A 21,972-nucleotide genomic window follows, 5' to 3' on the forward strand; every position below is an offset into this window, starting at 1 on the left:
AATCATCCTTGATTTTTTTGAAATTAAGCATCTTTCTCACTCCACTTAATTGTTTCTCATTTAATTAATTAATATTGGGAGAGAAAATAATTAATATTGATAAGTGAATTCTTAAAAGACAGTTTCTTTCATTAATTTTTAGCATTTATTAATTTTTGGGTAAAAAAAATTGTTAATTAAGGATCAATACTTAGAAGACAAATAACTTTTTGAAAAGGATATTGTAAAAAACGGACGGAATAAGTATATCATGAACTGGAGGTAGAAGAAATAGGAAGCTTTCCTTTCCAGAGAGGGCCAAAGCTAAGATCAATGGCTTGAGACAACATTCCTAAAGGGAAAGCGGCTTATGCACTCGACTCGAATCGAAGAGATTTAGACATGACCAGTACATAAGAGGATTCTTAATGACCTTTCGAAAAATGGTGATGGTGATGCAGCATATTCAATGTAAAAGTTTTTTTTTAAAAAAAAAACGATTATCGTGATTACTGTTTAAAAATTATAAGTTGCACACTTGTTGGAAGGTATGCGACTAATTTTATCTCATATTACAATGTACACAAATTTTCAATTAGCTATTGTTGGAGTATAAGTGTGAAGATAAATTCCATTTGATAGAAATTTTCAGGTGCACAACACCTGCAACTAACTTCCTCTCTTTCTCAAACCAGTTATGCCTCCACTAATCATTCAATAATCTTTACCAAGCAGTTAGATGTCATCATAGACTCATACCCACCAAGGCTTGTCTATGACATCCTTGGAGAACACGTACCGGAACCTTGAGCTATAAGGTAACCATTCTATGATCTGAGATGGTTTTTGGCTGGATTTAGGATTAAGGCACTTCTGCATTGAATCACGCAGCTTCCTATCAACACTCTCCATGACCCATCCAAAGAGATCGTCTACGCTTATTGATGCTTCTCTAGAAAATCTTTCCACCAATTTTGGGAGAAAAACTTTTCTTGACTTCTTCACAATTACATTTGCTTGGAGAAACTCCCTCTTGGCAATATTTAGTTCTTCACTTATATTTGATGCTGAATAAACCTTTAGCTGCAGCGTTGTAATTTGCAACAACAAAATTCTTATTCAACTCTCTTTAAAATCCGGGTAACAGAGAACAGGGAGTATTGTAGATAAAAAATCAAAATTACTATATAAGAATTCTGCAGCATTACTTTGGAAGATGGTACTTACTACGTTACATTCTTTATAAGCAAAAGAGCTTGAAGTTCAATTAGTTTAGCAGAGAAAAAGTTTATGAGGGTGTCAGTATTTATTATTACCAAAGGATCTGACAAGGCTCCAGAGAAAAAAATTCCAATTCATATTCAAATGCATTTTCATAGCAGAATGTTTATGAGAGAAAGATTACCACAGGATCTGACAAGGCTCCAGTACAAAGGGCAAAGCAGACAAGGGGTTGGGAATTAGTAAGACCCAATTTGGAACTGAGAAGTTGTCTTTCTTCACCACTTTTCTTCCTCAAGGCAGCAGACACAATACTTTCAAGCCACTGTATTTGATAAAAGAGTTAATAAAAAAGAATAATTGTATTAAACATTTGATTCTGTCAAAATAGGTGTTAGAAATTGCAGAACAATACCAGAAAACAACATAAAGGTTTAAATAACTGCCTATGCATATCATCACTCACAAAGAAGAAAGCTAATACCTGTCTTATATTCTTCTCATTCTTGTGAAGAAGCAAAATCTAAACAAGTTGACAAGAGCATGGGTGACTGATTATTGAATATAGATGTGCTTACAATTTATGATCTCTTTCTAAATTCCAAATTGGAAGCTGTGCCACGAATTCAAATAAGTACATCGATATCTTTCTAACATAATTTAGGATTGGAAGCAGAAGATACAAATCATACAAAGAATCAATGATTTATAACCCTCTATAGAGGAGATATAAAGTTGGTTGGGTGGTTAAGAATGAAGGGAAGGAGGGAAAGGTTGCGAGTTCAATCTCTCTTGTTAACAAAAAGCTAACCAACTAAATTAACATTTGTTGATAAAAAAAAAATCCTCTACTGGCCAAAACAGCAATGGGTAGGAAGTTTAATAGTCAGACACTTCAGCCCATCAATGAATTCCACTTTTGGCAGAATTAACCATTAAACATATCAAGACAAAATGTATTAAAAGTTTTTTAAATTCATAGATGGGGTTAAGGGGAGTACCCGTCCAATCCGAGGTGTTCGGAAGCAAAATATCATTTGCTCTATGGCATTTGCACTTACGATATGACCGCCAATGTTGTAAGCAGCCTGCACTAGACAATTGTACAGATCAATTGATAATAAGTATGATGTCTAGTAAAACAAAGGTATATTTTGTCAAGAAAGAAAATTTATATACAAAGGTATATTTTCAATTGTTTCTTTCTTCTTATTTTGTTTTCCCTTGTTGGTAATGTGAAATAAATAAATTATTTGGTTATGTTCCTGGTCTGAGGTTCCCAAGAAGAAAAATTTGAAGAAAATATAAACCTTCCAAAAGTTCAAAACATTCTTAAGTTTGAGAGTAGCTATCTTCCGTTTGAGACTTTGAGTAAAGCAATGTTTGAAGAAAATTATCCGAGAACTCGTAAATACCGAGAATTTTCTTCTAACTAAAGAATAAATAAAATTAAATAAAATAGCGAACTACCTTGTGAAACAAGGCTAGCCTCCTGAGAGAACCCTGGGGAATTCCGTATGCTAAATATGCCTGTCAACAGGAGATCAATTAAGTTATGTATGCTTTAAAATTGGTAACACAAAATTATTGTTGGTCATATGAATATTACATGCATCACAAGAGCATTGTGCACATTGATCCAGAATGCAATTTGTGCATCGCTATCCATTTGACTGACATTCACCCTTTCTAGTTGTTCAACTAAAACTCTGAATGTAAACGGGGAGGGGGGAAAAACAAGTCAGATCAACAATTCAACAAGAAACTTAGTGCATGAACAAAGTATTATTATGGTATAAATAAAAAATTAAATTAAAGTACTTAAAGAATCATAAAATTACACATATCCCAGATTTCCAATAAAGATATAGCAGGATGTAATTGTTAATAACTCGTGCTATAATTACCAAATAACTCCTACTCCCTGAATTTCCAAGCAAGGAAATAAGTTGAAAGTTCATCACTGCCTTTAGATTCTCTACTGATTTTTAATATTTCATTTAAAACTGTCATACTTATAGAACCAACCTGTAATTTTTGATGGCATAAGAAGCATGGGAAGAGTGACGTTTGTGAGTAGATATCCAAGAAATTTCAACTGCTAATTTGCAAGACCAGTCAAGATCGTCTCCAATACCATTTCGAGGCCGTATAGCATTAGTGGATGACCTTGACAATAATGGTGACCTACCGTTTTCAGAATTTACAGAGGTTGCACTGCGAAGCCAGCAATATACAGTGGCCATGCATCTCACCATATCCTCAGAAAGCTTGCTTGGATACTGGTATAGATGGTCTTTCAAAGAACGTAAAATTGGAGTTTTCTCGATTGGAGAAAATTTTTCGTGAGCCTGACATATGATTTAGATGAGAATGTTCAGAACAAATATCACACCATTTAGATGCATGTAAGCATGTTAACATGCATGAATTCATATGGAATTTCTTTTTCTTTTGGTTACAATTCTTACGGTATTTGCTTCGGCAAAATGTATTGCAAAGCTCTGATTACTTGAACATTGGGTTTATAATTATATAAGCAAACATACCAAACTTGCCATGTGCAAAGAAATGGTTACTTCATCAGTGGCCAATTCCTTCTGGTGTTATAAATTCCGGATCAAGAGAATGGGACTGGACCAGCTGGTGAACTGGCCACAGTCCATATGTGTGATTCAATTCTCCCGTGAAAACCGATTTTTTTTTCCATAAACCAGTATGAAATGGACTAAACGAATCAGTTCTAGCAATAAATTAGTTAACCAGAGACCAGTACATGTCCCAGTGGTGGTGTCCTGGGATTTTATGAATCTGCCACGAGTGCCAGTTCTGGCATTAATTAGACTAGTAGTAATTATGCCAGTGGAGAAGACCTTGACAACAACAAATCATAAATACTTAATAAATACAAAATATCATCTTAGAATACATTTTTAAACATATATTAAGAAAAAAAAATTCTATAACAAAAAAAAATCTTTTTTTCAAGAAAATATAATATTCAATATAGATGACATACCGAAATAATCATATACAAGTTATATATCAATTTAAAAATTCCGCACAGAGGTTGAAACAATGAAAAATAAAAGAAAACTAACTGAGAAAAAACACGATTTTTTAAAATTTGCTCTTAATAATAATAATTTTAAAATTTCGGTTTGACCATAATGCAGTGCCAATCAAACCAGCAATCACTGAACATGTACCCTTTCTGGTTCAGTAAACAATGCTCTCTGATATAACAGAGTTTTTATATTTGAACCAAATGCTATCCACTAACAGCAAAAGCAAAGGGAAACAATCGATGCACATAAATAATAGAAAATAAATATGAATTTATATCATACCTTGGTGGAATCAGAACAAGTCTTTTTAAAATAATTGTTGCCTTTGCCACGTGATAAAGGAGCGTGATTAGACCCAAAGATTTTATTCCTCAAGTCATTATTAGAAACTAGAGCTTGCAGGGTTCGTAGAGGGAATTTTTTTGATGAACAGAATGCACTTGAAATTATACTCGGATGCTTCCTGGATCCTTGCTTTGTATGAGCAGGTGAAGCAACAGCAGAACTTTGTTGAGAAGTTGACCGGCTAACACACTGTTCAAAAATACTCCTGTACAGAGAAAGTACTTGCTGCTCACGGTTTATAACCTCTTCTTCAAGCAACTCAATTTCAGCAATCAAGTCTTTTGTCTAAGAAAAAGGAGGAAAAATGGAAGAAATAGTTATTTATTTTCCACTAAACATACACTAGTAGCCATATTACAGTGTATATTATAAATTTAAAAATGACATCGAACCGGAACATTCATGTCCTTGCCGCACATTCCAATCAAAATAACTATCTACCTATCAAGTGAGAGTGAAGAGTCCATTTTAGTTATATATCATCGAATGAGGATCTTTTACATGAGAGTCAATTGCTCTCTCTCTTTACTGGGGAATGGGAAGTTAACCCATTCAAAGGATTCCTTTAACGCTTCGATGAGGCTCATGAGAATCCTTTGAATTCAAATCCAATACCTTCAGATGGATCATGTTCAATCCTACCAATTGAGCCAACCAATATTGGAATTTGGAGAGAATCAAGTTTGCTAATTTTATCATTTCAAAGCTGTGCCTCAGATTCCCAAAGGCTATAAGCCTATAACACACATGAGAACGACACAGCTTAATTTGTATGCACTATTAGTATAAAAAAATTTACACTGTTAATTAATAAGAAATCATGATTGACGTGATTTTTAAAATAGTTATTATAAAATTAATAAATTTATCATAGGGTTATTGATTGGATTACGGTACAAAAATCATGTACACTGTTAGTACATACACTATTTTCTCAACTGCATAACATGGGTTTCCCAAAAGTTAGATCATTAGGTAGAAGCTCTAGACCAAGAAAGGCTTTATCTCTATCCCACCCTATCTAACTTTTGCAGCGTAAAGTGTGTACAAAGCACAGGATCAATCATATTGTATTCTAAATTCATAATTTAATAGTGGCAGATTAGAAGAATGGCAGAGTGGTGGATCAAATTTCTGACCATTTGGTCACAGAGGTTCTAATATCTTATTAAAAGACATAACTGAAAACTTAGTGTGTTAGTAGATGAAGGCTTAAAAATGAGCTTCACTTTAAAGTAATTAAGCTGAGGAGGGAATTACGAAGCCATTTACGAGAATGTTATCAGAATTCAGAAATTGACCAGGTTCAAGTATAGGATTCTTCAGGTTATAAGTTATATGGATCTTTTACGGCATCAGGATTCTTCATATTGCAGTTAAGAAAATAGATAGGAATGCCAAATTACCTGGGCAGTAAAGTGCCTGTGTCCAGGAGATAATGTACTTGAGGCTCGACCCATCGCCCTCTCAAGCAGAGTGCGCATGGATCTCTCCTGCTGTAGGCGTAACTGTAGTTGCTCAACCTGCAAATCATTATAGTGAGGGTCTCAAAACTTTGCTTATCTTCATATGTGTATTATATAGGGTTCTTTTCCCGTGTTTCTTGAACTGGAGATGATTCTGAAAAGCTACCTGCTTATGTAATTCCACATTAAGGGACTTTTATGGCTTTTTTCCCTATGAAGACTTAAGAGATTATGCTAAATTTATTCTTGAAACACTAATTTTTTTATCAATAAGTTTCATGATGATATCAATCAAATTTTTTCGCCTTTCTAAAGAGAGCTCCCAAGCTCATACAACCAGTGGAATTGGCTTTGACCCGTTTGTTCCTTTTCCCCCACTTTTCAACAATTTAAATTACACAACCAATTTTACTAGGGTCAAATGCAAGCAAAATACGTGAAAACCAAGAAGCAAAAGCCTGGTCAGAGTCATCTCACCATGTGGAGAGTCAAACAGAATTGTTGAAAAGAAATTTTGAAGTTAAGAACCTACAGGTCCAGAGACACGACAAAATAAGAGATAAGTGCTTACATCTTTTTCTAAGGATGCTCTATGACTTGAAGAGGTATTCTTGTTTACACAAGTGAGATTGTCATAAGACGGACTCTGTAACCTAGAAGCACCCACTGAAGGTGTTGAAACCTGTCCAAGTCATGATAAAACCAAACCAGTGAATTATCTTCTGACTAACATTCAAAACGACTACACAGTGTATCTGTAATGCAATAATTGTTTGTTAAGAAGAATTATGAGATGTGATTTTAAAAATTTAAAGACCAAATTTAAATTGCAATCTCACAAGGCATTCATTGTGGTCTTTCTCGAGTGGATGCGAGGCTCCACCTCTTGCATTTGCCAAGTTCCTTTCAGAAGCACTGAAAAGATCATAAGAGAAAGAAAAAAAAAATGCGGTGTCATAAAATGAATCAGCTGAAGACAAGACAACAACTGTAATGTGTCTAAAGAAACTAGATCAGCATTACCAAGTTTTCCAATTCTCGGGAAAACTAATATTTCACTAATACACTGAACTAGAGTCAATCAGCCAACATTTATTAGCCAAACCAGTTACTTTGAAAGAAGAAAAGCCAATCTTGAGGCAAATTGAATCCCAGAAGTAAAAAATCTTGATCTCAGTTTCCTCATAAAAACATATTTATACGGAAATGCAGCTCGCAGTATCCAAATTACTACCCCAAATCTAATTCTAATATAATCTCTAAACATTCTAAAACTTTCAACCCCTCGTCTCGCACTTTTTCCACCGACAAAATTTCAGACTAACACCCACACTTCAACACAGAAAGAAATACATTAATCCACTAAACGAGAAACACATTAGTATTATACATACCCAACGCTATTATTTATGTCATTGTAAATAACTGAATTGCTAAAAAAATAAAATAAAAAAGGACCTCTTAGATCGTCTGTGTGGAGGTTTGCCATGTGGAGAATCTCCGTGATCTTCATAGCCACACGCTTCTGCGGCGTGGCTCAGTTTTCGAAACCCGCGTAACTCGCTCATTATTAAATCTCAGCTATTGTAGAATGCTCATGCATTGTTCTAACTTGTTGGGTTTTGAGAGTGGTGTTTGTTATTTTTTTATCGAGAGGTGGCCAAGTTTGAACCCGATATAGAATCATAAATGACAAGTACAAATATCTAAGGCGCAGGAGTGGAAGAAAGGAAGTATGTGGGGCCAGCTTGGGTGGGTTAATTGAACACTACGAATAAAGAGGCCGAGATCGAGCGAGGTTCCGCAACAGGAAGAAGAATAATTGAAAGGAATGTGAATGCCAAGTGTAAATAGTAAGATAGGTTACCGAAAGAGTGCGGCAACGAGACAAGATAGGTGGTGTCCCCGCAATTGAATTCGAAGGGTTTTGGGTCGTTGGGCGCATTCAATGATCGTTCATCAACCTCCTCTCTCTCTGTTACTTGGTGTGCACCAAGTTAAGAGGAAGGAAGAGTGAGTGTTGGTTTCATTTGGATTCGGTTGGATGCTTCATTGATTTCCAATTCCCGCTAATGCTAGTTTAAACTCAAAAGCGTCTAGGTCTAGTCTATAGTACGACCACCAGAGACACTCCTGCATGGGAAATATTTTTCTCATATAGAAAGTTTGATTAATGAGTCCTTGCATTTTAACATCTAAATATCATACACCCAATCAATAATCTTAATTTCTCTTTAATTATGGTCTTCGAATAGTTCAAATATTTTTTTTTCTAATCAGGGAATAACACAAATTAAGCATATGAAAATAGAATAATTTTTTTAATTTTTGTTATTTAGAAAATCAATAGACTACTTTTCATCTTAGATATAAAATATTAAAAAAATACATATATTTCTATTTCTATCTCTTTAATAACAAAAAAAAATATTAACTAACCAACATAATCATTTTAAAAAGGAAACATTAGATTTTTTTTATTCTAATCTCCCTTCCTCTCTTTTTCATTTCGGTAAACACATTAAATTTAATAAAAATTATATTAAGATAATTAATATTAGGAATTTTAGGAAATTTTATATTATTTTACTTTTGTGATCCATTATTTGTCAAATGATATACAAGATAAAAATTTATCATGTAACTTGTGTTTTTGTCATGTGCTATTTTTCTGGTCGTGTGTTATTTTTCCTTGTCTTGTTCATTACTATAATATTTCTCTCTATATCTCTCTCAACGTATCAATTGATTAATTTGATATTAGATGTTTAAAATTGTTTTCCTTAATTAAATTGAATGTAAACTTTATTATTTAATACTAGGAGAGAAAAAAGGCCGCTCACGTCTCTATAGTTAAAAAAAAAGTAATGAAAGAAAAAATAGTAGATGGTCTATAACATGTAAGTGGGGTGTGAATTGATTCAAGAGAGTGATTATAAATAAAAAAAATAAAAAAGTAGTTATAGGAATCAAATCAGATAAAAAAAATTGTGTGCATTGAAACTTCCTATAAACGAATGTTAATGGATATGTGTGTGTGTGTGGCGTTTGCTAATGGATTCGGTTTTGGTTGACTTGTGCACTTGCTTGTTCTAGGAATCATGGCCCAAGTTGGTGCTAACATAGCTACATTTCATGTTGTTCGCAAGAATCAAATGTCGATTGTGTGTGGCAACACCATCCCTTCTCTCCCATTGATCTGAAACCCTCCTTTAAGGTATCCCTTTACCAACGCTTTTCCTCCCATTGCCAAAGAACCAAAGCAAAAGGGAAAGAACAAACATAAAAAGAAGCATCGTGATAAGAGGCATGTTGTTATCGAACCCTTTGATCGTGAAGGTTCTAAGAAGATGAAGCGACAAATGTTGGACTTTCCTAGTACTCATCCTTTGACCAACATCTTAGCTTTGATGAATGGTGGTTTCTTCACCAATGAGTTTTTTCTAAGTTGTCTAATTGATTTGACACATATCTCATATCACGACCATCTTGTGTTGAACAAAAGTGATTATGTCGCTAACTGGGCAAACTTTTGGGCCTTTCAAGCGCAGTCGACAGTTATCGCCCAACATCTTCAAGGCTTTTTAGCCGTGAGCAAGTTGAAAGATGAATTAAAAAAGGCCAATGACTCTCTTGTTTCCCCGCTTTTTGCCCATATTGCATTGGTTGGAGACAACTTGAAGTTAAAGGCTTGTGTCATCGCCCTTGAGCTAAAGTCAAAGGGGTTGGAAACTCGCACTATGAATATCAAAGACTCTGCAAAGTTAAGTGCGGAGGAGGTGGAGAGGTTGATAACTTCATTGGCCTTAGTAGAGAAGGAGAAAGATGTTGAAAAGAAAGGGAAAACCCAAATTGAGCAAAAAGCCTATGATGACGTGTATGAGGCGCATGTATATATTTTTCATCATTTCTTCCGCCAAGTCCTTTTTCATTATGAGGTACTTGATGAGTAAATTTTTTACATTGACAAAGATGTCTGTAATGGACAATTAGTCCTTATAGATGATATTTCGGAGGGTGGTGCCCCTATCAGCGAGTAGTAGACAACCCTTCCTGGGGAGACTTAGATGACAGAGGGTGCGAATGAGGATGGAGATGATGGTGATGAGAAAGGCAAGGTGCATGCATATGTCATTCATTATGAAGATTTTTAGTTTTAGCAAAGATATTTTAAGTTTCTTGTAGTTCGGCCGATAGTTCCTCTTTTTGTACATGGATGGCCATTGGCATTTTATCTTAATGAAATATCCTTTTCTTTTGCTTCTATTGTGTTTTACTTAAATTTAAACAAGTGATTAAGTATATGGGCGAATATTGTATGTTCAACTGCTAGTGGCTCGTTGGCCGAGTAATACCATTTAGCAAACCTTTTTCTCTTTAATTAAAAGATTGAGTTTGACCGAAGAGGTTATTCACGATACGACAAATTTGTAATAAATAAGTTGTCCTTAGCCAAAAAGGGTATTTGGGAAAGAAGTGTTAATTGAAAAATATGTAAAGTTCAACCTTATCCAAAGAGGGTATTCACCAGGGAAACCTCGTCGGCTATCATAACGTACCTTGCGGCTTGAGTCCTCAACTTTCTAGTCTTCTCTTTGTGTACTGACAATATGCCTTTGAATAGGTATTCAACGATTTTAGTTTTTCAGCTTTTGGGTTCTTATGTTTCAATCTGCAAGCACTCTTTGGTCGACACATCGGGAACAAAGAGAGTGTGTACTATGAATGTTTTCAATTGTCTAGGTCTAAGTGAGGTTGCTAACCTTGCCAACTCATCGACCTTATCATTGATGTCTTGACAGATGTGCACCACTTGAACTTTGTCATCTCTGAGTTTTTGGAATGCATAATAATACTTCAATAGTCGAGGGTCCTTTATCTAGAAAATTCTTGTTAAATTTGTTCCACTGCAATCTTGGAATTGCTTCAGCATCTGACTCTTCAAGCTCATACTTCCTTAACTAGTCTTAAACATGCTAATAGTGCTTTGCACTTGACCCTATTACAAGTGGCTTTAAATATGAAACATAGCAATTGTAACAGAGCTACATTACTCGACCCTTCCAAAATGAGCCTCGCTCCATGTTAGAGTGGTTGGCAAGTGCATCAATTCATTCAAGTAATAATTAAAATAGTAAAACCGAGTATCGTGTCCACAGGGAATTTATTATACTTTGATGACGAATGTTTGGTTTGTAAATGAATTTAATTACAGTGAAATAAATTGTGATGGTCCATTCATGTTTTCCAATGATTGTAGTAATCTTTCCAAACTTAAGAACAAATACTAAGAACAAACACAAAATCATAAAATGGAACAAATACCAAGGTAAATATGTCGGGGAGTATTCTACCGAACTTTCTCTTGACGTAATTAAAGAAGTTTTCTCTATTTAACATTATCCTAATGTTCCTTACACCATTAAATTATTCTAACTGTAATTCCTCACATGAAAGAGCCTAACCCTCTTAGTTTCATTCTTGATTCCTCAACAAACTCATTTTAAGCGAGCCGTATTATGCAAAAGATGCATTAGTTACTAAATTACTTCACACTATTCCTAGAAATGAAGGCCTCTGCTGCTTTACCAAGTTATAAGGACTAAAAACATTTTCTAATACTTAAATCCTAACAAAACATATAAATGGGTGATCAAGCCACAAATATGGAAAATAAACACAAATAGAAGCAGAGAACACTAGCAATGATATTAAATAAATAGTTAGAGTTTTTACATCAAGAGTGCTCAATGGAAAAACTCTCCAACAATGAAGTGTTTAGTCGTCCATTAGTAAGGAGGGCTTCATACAAGGATGAAAATAAGGAGAGAATGACATGGTGAAGTGAAAGTGTGAAGAAAAATGTCTCCTTTCAGCCTTGGTGCTCTGTTCCTTCCTTTCCATGCTGCTTGACGCTTGGTTTTTTCCCTCCTCTTCCAGTTTTAAATACTTTTGGGCTTTTTAGATTACAAAGGCGCACTTAGCGAGCATGTCTCGCTGAGCGAGAGTTAGTGACTGGGCGCTAAGCGGGCTTGGACGCGCGAAGCGTGAGAGGAGACAAAATTCTCGCTGGGAGGGTTGGCTACGCGCTTAACGTGTTGCTCTTTGACTTTGCAATCTCTAGGGTTTTGCTCTCGCTGAGTGAGCTGACTCCCTCGCTTAGCTAATCTGGCTCGCTGAGTGAACCCTTCAGCAACATTTTTAAATCTTCTCTTCTTTAGCCTCATGTTGTGTTTCCATAGTTGTTTGGACACTTCCTCCAGATCCTTGATGTGTGCCAACAAATTGTTAAACTTGACGACCATTTCATCCACATATACTTCAAGATTTTTCTCTAGCTATGCGTCAATACCTAACCCATTAGTTATTGGTATGTGGCTCTGACATTTTTCAATCCAAATGACATGACTTTGTAAAAAATAGTTTGATGATTCAATGATAAAAGTGATTTTATCTTCGTCTGCAAGCTCCATCCTGATTTGGTTGTAGCTTGAATAGGCATAAAAGAAACTCAACATTTTGTGTTTTGCTGCCTCATCTACCAAGAGGTCGATGTTGGGGAAAGGGTATATATCCTTTGGGCAAGCTCAATTCAAATCGGTATAATCCGTGCACATCCTTCATTTACTATTCTGTTTCTCGACCAAGACTACACTTGACAACCATGTGGTTCAATCTACCTCTCTGATGAATTGGGTTGTCATTAGTTTGGATACCTCTTGCCACACTACCTGACACATTTCCTCCCCCATATTTCTCTTCCTCTAAGCTATGGGTTTGGCGTCTCGACATATGAATAATCTATGGCAATGGAAGGCTAGATCTATTCGTGGCATATGTAACACCCTGGCAAAAATTACAACTGAGTCTATAAGAGGAAACTCTATGTTGTGTCATCTATGCATGTATGTTTTTAATTACATTGACTATATGTTTTTATTTATTGATTTTCATGTTTATTATATATATGTATGGGTGTGATTAGTTTAGTGAAGCTTGACAGAGAAATAAAAATTGTCTAAGCTAGATTTTCATATGTGCAAGAATTACAGTACACATTGAGTTGTAATGTAATTTATCTTTGTGTGAGGTTTACTTTGAGTACACGTATCCCTAAGAATATTAGCACAATAATATAGGAAGTTAGTGCGTTAATCTAGACATTTAAGATATGATTTATCAATTTGGGAAAAATAGTTTTTTACCATTTTTGCCCATGCCTACTTTATTTATTTCTAGCTAAAAATTCAAAAGTAAAACTACCCATTTGTGGTAGTCTATTACACGTTAACCATGGCCATCCAAGGGGTCATTTATGCTTGTCAATTGATCTAATCAATAACATTAGGCCTAGCTTTGCCTCATTTCTCACCATTTTCTCTCAAAAACCAAACCTTGGACCTTTATTCTCTCTATCTTGCATGAGACACTCTAGGAGGGAGAGACCATCATTTTCATCTTCTTCCAAGCTCCATCTTAGTTTTTTAAGACCTATTCTCTCAAAACCTTGGAAAGAAGCCCTTAAACCTCTCTTTCCTTTTTATTTCTTCCTCATTTTCATGCAAAGTTCTTACTTGAGGTTCCAAAATTTGTTTTTCATCCCTTGAAGCTTGAAACTTTAAGATTTGAGCCTTTTGTTATTTGACCATTTTGTGGAAGCTTCATTCAAGGTAATGTGAGTCCTTCCACTTCTTAAACCCCAACCTTGTTGTCTTTGGAAAGTAGGCTTCATTACATGTTTTGATGTTTAAAATTTTGTATACGCTGCAATGATCGGAACATTTTGACATCCACCATAGTAAATATCTAGAATTTTGTATGGATTAAAAGCAAAGTAAATATCAAGTTTAATTCTCTACTAAAGTCTATTTGAATATAAACTAAATATCTAGAATTTTTGAAGTGAAAACTATCAAGTAAAAAGCGTTGGGTCGTTCTACTGAATTTCTCTTGATGTTAATATATATTTTTCTCTATTTAACGTTATCCTAGTGTTCTTATGCTGAGAAATTACTCAAACCAAGATCCCTCTAGTGAATGAACCTAACTCTCTTTGAACTTCGTCTTTGATCCCTCAACAAACTCAGTCTAAAAGAGTTGCATTAAGTCTACAACATAATATGAACTAGATTACTGCACTCCATTCCTAGACATACAAATTTCTAGCTTGCTCTACCAAGTTCTAAGGCTTTAAAACATTTCCCAATGCTAAAAATCCTAACTATACATACAAATGGGTGATCAAGCCACAAACATGTAAAATAAGCATAGATAGAAGCAATGAACACATAAAAATAACATTAAATAGATAGTGAAAGAGTGTTACGTCAAGGTTTCAACAGAACTCCCCAACCAAGAGGCTTATCCTTCCATTACAAGTAATACAAGCTCTCAATATAGGGAAGGAATGACTTTTGAGTGAAAGAAAATGACAAAGGAAGGTTGAGGATGTCTCCTACAACCTCTAAACCCTAGACTTCACTCCTCCTACCCTAAGCTCTCTCAGCTGCTTCCTTTCTATCTTCTCAACTTCCTCTGGTGCACTCTCTCTAACTCTATAAAAAAATTCTCTCTTATTTATGCCAACTTCAGTGTTTTAAAGGCTCTTGGACCTTTCAGCTTTCGAAGGCTCGCTAAGCGAGAGTAAGTGAATTCTGGCTTAGCGAGACTGGGTGCGCTAAGCACGAGAAGAGACAACGTCCTCGCTAGGCGGACTGACTATGCGTTGGGCGAGCACATCTCTGACTAATTCTCTTCTAGGGTTTCCCAACCCGCTAAGCGAGCTGTATGCCTCGCTTAGCGGATGCCACTCCTAAGCGGATCTGCCTCGCTGAGCGAGTCATCAATTATTTGAACATTTTTTTCTTTGGCCTAAAACTAAAGTGGTTTCAACATTAATTCACAGAATGGAAGTATCTACTATATAAAATCACACTAAACATAAAATTATGTACAAGTCCTACAAAAAGAACCATAAATTGGAGGCAAAACGCTATTTTGATGGAAATATTCAATATATGAAAAACTGTAATTACATATATGAAAACTAATTCTTAAATGTGTGATCACGTTACAAATCCTCCCTGCTCCATCATAACCCGCTGGTTGCCACCACCCTTCACCCGTTTGTTACAAACATGCATGGCCTATCCTTCCTATGGAACAAGGAAAAGAGGGAGACGATGTATAGTTATTTTTATTTTTGAAATAAAATAAAATTACTTTACTGTCCTTTAATTTGTGTTGGTCTATAATAAAGGAGGGATATTTTTTTGTCTAATTAAAAAGGTGTTGGATGCTAACATAGACATTCTAACATGCATGGTTGTTTGAGATTAGATAATAATATAAAATTATTTTATACTATTAGTTAATGTATAGTTTATGTCTTCTATCTAAGCAATTGAAAATATTTAATAAAATAGGTCAAATATATTTGTTTTGTCCAAAGTATGGGGGAAGGTGATCCAAACCCAAGTTGTGGTGTTAACCTACTGGTTGGATGCCCACTAAGAAAGGTTGGCTAGTTTGAATTTACAAAACTATTGACTTGTGTGAGTGATGGTGAATTCCATGTAAAGACACTTTATGCTTAAGTTAGTAATGATGCTACAAAAGTTATACTGAATGCACATATTTATAACAATGGCAATTGAAGGTATATACAGGTGTCAAACTTGAGCTAACGTCAACATCACAATTCACAGGGTTTAAGGCTCCTTACATGCATTTATCATGTTTTTTCATGCTTAACTGCATTACTTTGATGTTATTGTTCTCTCACTTAGTCTTTTCACGAGTTGAAAGAAAGGGTGTATTAGGCTTAGACCCAATCCATAACAATTGCTCCCCAACTCGGTGTGTGTGATTAACATATAAATTCTTCAAATTATATTTGCATTTGTTGTTTTAATTTGTCACTTTTCTATGTACAATAAGAGGAATTTTAATGACACTCTTTGATATATTTTTTAACACTCTTAATGTGTTTGGGTGAAAATCATTATCTAATAAATTTCAACTCTAATAGATGAAAAGTAAATACTAATAAAATTGATAATTTTTAATAAATTTTAACCAAACAAATTAAGAGTGTTAGAAAGAAAGTTGCAGATAGACTGTTGCTAGAATTTCTCGTACAATAAATGTTAAATGTTGTTGTCAAACTATTCCTTCTCACGTTAAAATTCCAAGGCATTTATTGATTTTCTCTCTTACCATAACTTTTCATGTCAAATTTTCATTATAACCAGAGTTATTTTGTCCCATTCTTATCATTGAGTTTTCTTGTTTAATTACTTTTATCATCCTTGTATTTTTTTAAATGAGTTAAGGGTGCATTTTTGCTTATTAAAATAAACTTAACAAATATTTTTTTAGGAAACTTTAAAATAATTCATCGTGCACGATGGGCGTCAAATTCTTTAGCATTGATTTTATTTTTATCATTTATAGACCTTTCCATGCATTTTTAATGGCTTACAAATGAAAAAACATGTAAATTATTATCATTAATAATGAAAGAATAATTATATTGTTAGGCAATTTTTTTAAAAAAAAATATGTATCCTTAAAAATAGGTTTTATCATTATGCTCAACATGTATCTATGTGTCGTTGTCTTATTATTTTCCATAAATTGGTATTGGTTTAGATACATTTTATGATTATTAATTACGTGAATCCCATTACTTTAATTTCTTCATTTCTATTCACGAAATTAAAATTAATGGTTCTAATATATAGTACGTGATTAAACAATATTCAGAATGCCCTTTCTTTTCCTTTGAATTTCGTTGAACAAAAATGTTTATATTTTATGCATGAAATTCAAAATTTCTTGAGGGCTTATATTTGTCATATTCTTGGGATGAAAACGTGACAAGAATCACAAAATTTCGTTAAGTAATTTGATAGAATTTCGTGATTTAAAACGCACAAGCGCTTTCAACCTGATTTTACCCTTTTGCGTTTTTGATTTTTCCCCAATGTTTATTTTTCATAAAATTGATTGAGTTCTTTTGAAGAACACATGATTTCAAACAGAACCAAAAGCGAACACATATTTTGGTTCATTATTTTGAGAGAATTTCATGAAAACAGTTCTTCGGATTTTATGGAAATGCCCTTGCTATTGCCAACAATTTTCTTCAAATTCTCAAACGATTTGCAAAATTAGTGGACTACATTTCTTAGCACGACAGTTTAATTTATACAGTAGAATTGAATTGAACAGTTTAAAAAAAATTAAAAGATTATATTAAACCTATAAAAAATCAGAAGATCAAATGGAACTTAAACAAATAATAAATTAGAAAAAAAAAATTTAACATAGAAATAAAGAAAAGAAAAATGACAAGCAAAAGGGCATGTCGTGTAATGTAATGAAACGAATGAAATGATAGGTTGGTGGAGGATTGAGAGAGTGCGGTGTTGGTTAAACATGTGGAAGTTTGGTGCTTGAACTTGAACGCCGAACATTGCGATTCAGAGAGAGAGAGAGAAGAGAATGGCCATGGCCCGAAGAGTCCCTCGTAATGTTTTGGGATTGGTCAAAAGGAACATGTCCTTCAAATCTTTGGATCCCCCTTCCTCCCTCACCCACGGAATCCACGTCTTTCATTGCCCCGTAATGAACAACATTCTTATGCTATGCTTTGGTTTTGTTTTGTGTTATTGCAAAGGGAATTGAATTTGGTTTTCTTAATAGGATGCCGTTGGAATTGTAGCCAAGCTATCCGACTGTATTGCCTCTAGAGGTGGAAACATTCTCGCCGCTGATGTTTTTGTTCCTGAAAATAAACATGTCTTCTACTCCAGAAGGTACACTCATTCATTCTCTCATTTCCATAATGTTTTTTTTTTTTTTTTTTTTTTTTTTGTGTATAATGGTAGCAATGAGCATCGAACCTAAGTCTTCATGCATCTACCCAAGACCAATGTGAGTTGACTGTCGATTGCTTTGTTAATTCATTGGGTTACTAATAGGAGAGAACTTAAATATAATACCATAGGCATTGTTCTCTAATCAAAATCAGGATTATATCTCTCAGCTATCTTTGCCAATTTTAGTTATTGAGAATTTGAGATGAATGCAGTGGTTACTCAGATTAAATGCCAATTTTGGTTTGAGAACAATAGAATTTTTATTTTTAAGCTTTTAGGAAGTTTATACTATTCTATGCAGAATCGTCTTTGTTGTTGGGGTTCTCGCTACTACCCATGATACAGCCCAACACACACAACAAAGAGAGAGAGCAAGAATTTGAGTGTCTCGGGTTTGAATGGTGGCTGGCTAAGCTTATGTTGTGTTTTGCTGGCTGTTTGGTGGCACTAAGGACAAGCGCACTCCCCTTAATCTAATAGTCCTTGTCTAGATTGTCATGTTCAATCAGAAAACACCAGTTGAAATGGAGTCGGGAACTCTCCACACCAATAAACAGGGCTGTAGATTTTTGTTTTTTGTTTTAATTTAGGAAAGGATAATGGATCTGATGGGGCAAGCAAATATAATGCAGCAACAAGTTTTCCCAGAGGAACTTTTTGGTTTTAGTGTCTTAATATAACAGGATGTTAATCGGATTGCCTGTTATATTAGTAGTTTGATTGAATTCCACCAAGTAGTTGCATTCATAGGTAATTTTGCACAGACAATAAATTAAAATTTTATATTTTCTGCCTTTTTCTTTTCTTGGAAGTCGATGCAATGACATGCTCTTCACTTTGGTGAGTAAAAGTTAGAATACATTTACATAGTATATTAATAGTTTTCTTTGCCCTTGGTATACCAACCCCCTCATAGATTTCTGGATCCGTTCTTGCTTTTAGGGTTAAAGGAAAGGAATCTCTCTCTCAATAAGTGCACACTGACTTAGCTTAATGCTGGAATTCTTCCTGTATGATTTCTCTATGTATATGAAGGGATTTTAAAATCTTATCTCTTAAAGTCAGTTCTTATCAAGTACTAATACTATGTATGTATACTTTATCGTGTACTGATCTCCAGTTTTTGGTGCTTGAGCTCCATAATTCAATGCATGCTAAAAAACATCAGATCTAAACACGGCAGAGTTCAATTAATTTGTAATTTGAATGGGTATATGGAAACAATAACTGCAGCTGCATTAACTTGTGTTGATAATTGCAGTGATTTTGTTTTCGATCCTGTTAAATGGCCACGGGTGCAAATGGAGGAGGACTTCCTAAAGCTTTCACAAACATTCAAAGCAATAAGATCTGTTGTAAGGGTGCCAGCTCTGGATCCTAAATATAAGATAGCGGTTCTTGCATCAAAGCAGGTGTGCATTATCACTCTTGTATCTTGTCTTTTGTTTTCAAAAAAATTCTGTACAGGGGTGAATATATTATTTTTTATTTTGCTGCAGGACCACTGCCTGGTTGATTTATTACATGGATGGCAGGATGGAAGACTTCCAGTAGATATCACTTGTGTAATTAGGTGAAATTTAAGTAATAACACCACTAAATTGATTTGTATGTCTCTTTATATGTTTATTTATTTCCTAATTATCTTTTATGATGCATTCTCCAGTAACCATCATAGAGGTTCAAACACCCATGTGATTCGTTTTCTTGAAAGGCATGGTATTCCTTATCATTACTTATGTACGACTAAAGAAAATAAAAGAGAAGGGGAGATATTGCAGCTGGTTCAGAATACTGATATTTTAGTACTTGCAAGATATATGCAGGTAAATAACTGTATAGAATTCATGCTCTCAGTGTATTTATTATATTTCTAATATTTAAAAGAGATTTTGGTAATTAGACTTATTCCTGAAATTTGGGTACTTCTGGGATGAACTGGCTCTTCTCTGCCTCTGCATGTTATGAAAATCTCAGAGTAGTTTGTAATTATCTTCTATTGTATATCAATATTAATATTTGATAGTATTGAACTATTAAATACTTACAGCATTGATTTATATGCAAAGATATTATCTGGAAACTTTTTAAGGAGCTATGGGAACGATATAATTAACATTCACCATGGTCTTTTGCCATCATTCAAGGGTGGTAATCCATCTAAACAGGTGGGTCTTCCTGCCCTTTCATAATTTAAACTGTTGCCACTTTTTACCATTTGTTATGTGCTCTTTCTGATTCCTTCATTTGTATACATGTTTAATATGCTAGATTGTTTTGGCAGGCCTTTGAGGCAGGTGTTAAATTAATTGGTGCAACAAGTCACTTTGTGACTGAAGAACTTGATGCTGGACCTATAATTGAACAAATGGTGAACATAAAACCTTTCATACTTGTTTTGCTGTTGCTCACGATACATTGCTTCCTTTGTAATAATATTTGAATGATAATGTTGATCTGAACTGATTATGTGATAATAGACAGTAGCATATTTAATGCCATGTAATTATGGTGTTTTCTTTACTTTTTTTAATTACACTTTATGCTGGAGACTTAAGTTAATTTGCAAGGGCAACTTTTCTGCATCTGCCTTCTGATCCATCATCCAAGAAACCCAAGTCTGGTTGGAGCCACCTAGCGACTAGAGTTAGATGGGATACTAAGATAGAGTGAACAAAATGTAGGTGCAATTAGCATGGTATATGTGCCACTAATATAGGGTGAACAAATTGCCAGGCCAACTCCAGTTTATCAAACTCTTGCAAGATATATTTTTTGAGAGTGGATTTCCTCGGAGATGTACTTACTCAACATTTTGTTGTTTTCTTGTTCTAAACTAAAAAAAACTAGAGCACCCACACTTCTGCATGGGTTCCAATTTGTGAGTAGATATTCCAATTCCAATGCAAAAAAAAGAACAACTTATGGTGGGAAAATATTGATTGCATCAAAGGTTGACATCTGTCCAAATCCTGATTAGTGTTTATAATACTCTAGATTACATTTGATGCACTAAGATTCATTGGCACCTCTCCCATTGACAGAATAGAGATTGATACTGCTGCAGAAGAATCTGTTCAGAATGAAATTCTTTAGGTTTCTGTTTCAGTTACAAGCAGAACAAAGTTCCCATACATATTTGAGTCTTATATTTTTTCAGTATAACTATTTTACTGTGTCTTTTGCTTGATTGTAAATTAAGCATCCTTAAATTGCGCATGTGCTGATGCACTGTATAACATTTACATAATGGACAGCCTCAAGTATGACCAATATTATTTATCTGGCGGTAAAATGGTTTAATCTCATTTGCAGGTTGAGAGAGTTTCTCACAGAGATAACTTGCAGAGCTTTGTGCAGAAATCAGAAAACCTAGAGAAACAATGCCTTTCCAAGGCTATCAGATCTTACTGTGAACTTCGGGTGTTACCTTATGAAGAAAAGAGGACTGTTGTATTTTGACGGAAACAGAAAATAACCAAAATACAGTGCACCAAAATGGTGTGCATCTACATTCATATTCAAATAATATCCCACTTCAGTTGTAAAATATGAGCATAAAAGGAAGATTGAGTCGATTCTTTGGGTCCTTGTAACATGCTAATTGCCTAATTCAGTGAAATGAATTCAGCAACTTTCTGAGCTTCATTACCCTGATTGTCGCTTGTAAAAAGATTGATATACATTTTGAACAACAGGTTTACCATTCAGAAGAGTGATGGGATAAATATTTAAAATACAGATTTAATCAACCTTGATCAAAATTGCAACAGTTGATGTTTTAATTAATAACTAATTCTTCACTTCTCAAATTCCTCAATATGTATAAGGGTAACGAGAAAATGAAGTAAATAAACATCATTCCTTAACTTTTGTATCATAGTGGTACAACCATCTTAAGAATAAACGCGTTTGGCAAAATTCTGTTCTACTCTGCTAGACACATAAATATACATAACACAATTACACACATACATAATGTACTGTCGTAAAAGAAATTATTTTACA

The 21,972-nt window shown here is 34.4% G+C and overlaps 2 protein-coding genes across 5 annotated transcripts; one reads left to right on the top strand and one right to left on the bottom strand.

Moving 5' to 3' along the window:
• Positions 1 to 517: 517 nt before the first annotated feature.
• On the bottom strand, positions 518 to 8,178 carry LOC100818616 (uncharacterized). Of its 3 annotated transcripts, XM_026128661.2 has the most exons (13): positions 7,538 to 8,178; positions 6,919 to 6,994; positions 6,651 to 6,761; positions 6,020 to 6,136; positions 4,551 to 4,898; positions 3,392 to 3,551; positions 3,229 to 3,298; positions 2,810 to 2,909; positions 2,671 to 2,730; positions 2,202 to 2,288; positions 1,685 to 1,723; positions 1,385 to 1,525; positions 518 to 1,062 (listed from the first exon to the last, which is right to left on the bottom strand). In XM_026128661.2, the coding sequence occupies exons 1-13, from the start codon at positions 7,645 to 7,647 to the stop codon at positions 733 to 735; spliced, it is 1,749 nt and encodes a 582-aa protein (XP_025984446.1). In that variant the 5' UTR covers positions 7,648 to 8,178; the 3' UTR covers positions 518 to 732. The 3 variants fall into 3 exon arrangements, with proteins under 3 accessions (XP_025984446.1, XP_025984445.1, XP_006579636.1); XM_026128660.2 differs by having other exon boundaries at positions 3,229 to 3,551; positions 7,538 to 8,176; XM_006579573.4 differs by lacking the exon at positions 1,685 to 1,723 and having other exon boundaries at positions 3,229 to 3,551; positions 7,538 to 8,173.
• A 9,268-nt stretch (positions 8,179 to 17,446) lies between these two features.
• On the top strand, positions 17,447 to 21,705 carry LOC100780134 (formyltetrahydrofolate deformylase-like). Of its 2 annotated transcripts, NM_001253252.2 has the most exons (8): positions 17,506 to 17,707; positions 17,789 to 17,901; positions 19,226 to 19,376; positions 19,464 to 19,537; positions 19,631 to 19,790; positions 20,034 to 20,132; positions 20,249 to 20,335; positions 21,280 to 21,598. In NM_001253252.2, exons 1-8 carry the CDS (start codon positions 17,588 to 17,590, stop codon positions 21,424 to 21,426), a joined length of 951 nt encoding a protein of 316 aa, NP_001240181.1. In that variant the 5' UTR covers positions 17,506 to 17,587; the 3' UTR covers positions 21,427 to 21,598. The 2 variants fall into 2 exon arrangements, with proteins under 2 accessions (XP_006579397.1, NP_001240181.1); XM_006579334.4 differs by lacking the exon at positions 20,034 to 20,132 and having other exon boundaries at positions 17,447 to 17,707; positions 21,280 to 21,705.
• Positions 21,706 to 21,972: the final 267 nt, after the last annotated feature.

Source organism: Glycine max, chromosome 5 (assembly GCF_000004515.6).
Source record: "Glycine max cultivar Williams 82 chromosome 5, Glycine_max_v4.0, whole genome shotgun sequence".
In the NCBI taxonomy this organism is placed as follows: Eukaryota; Viridiplantae; Streptophyta; class Magnoliopsida; order Fabales; family Fabaceae; genus Glycine; species Glycine max.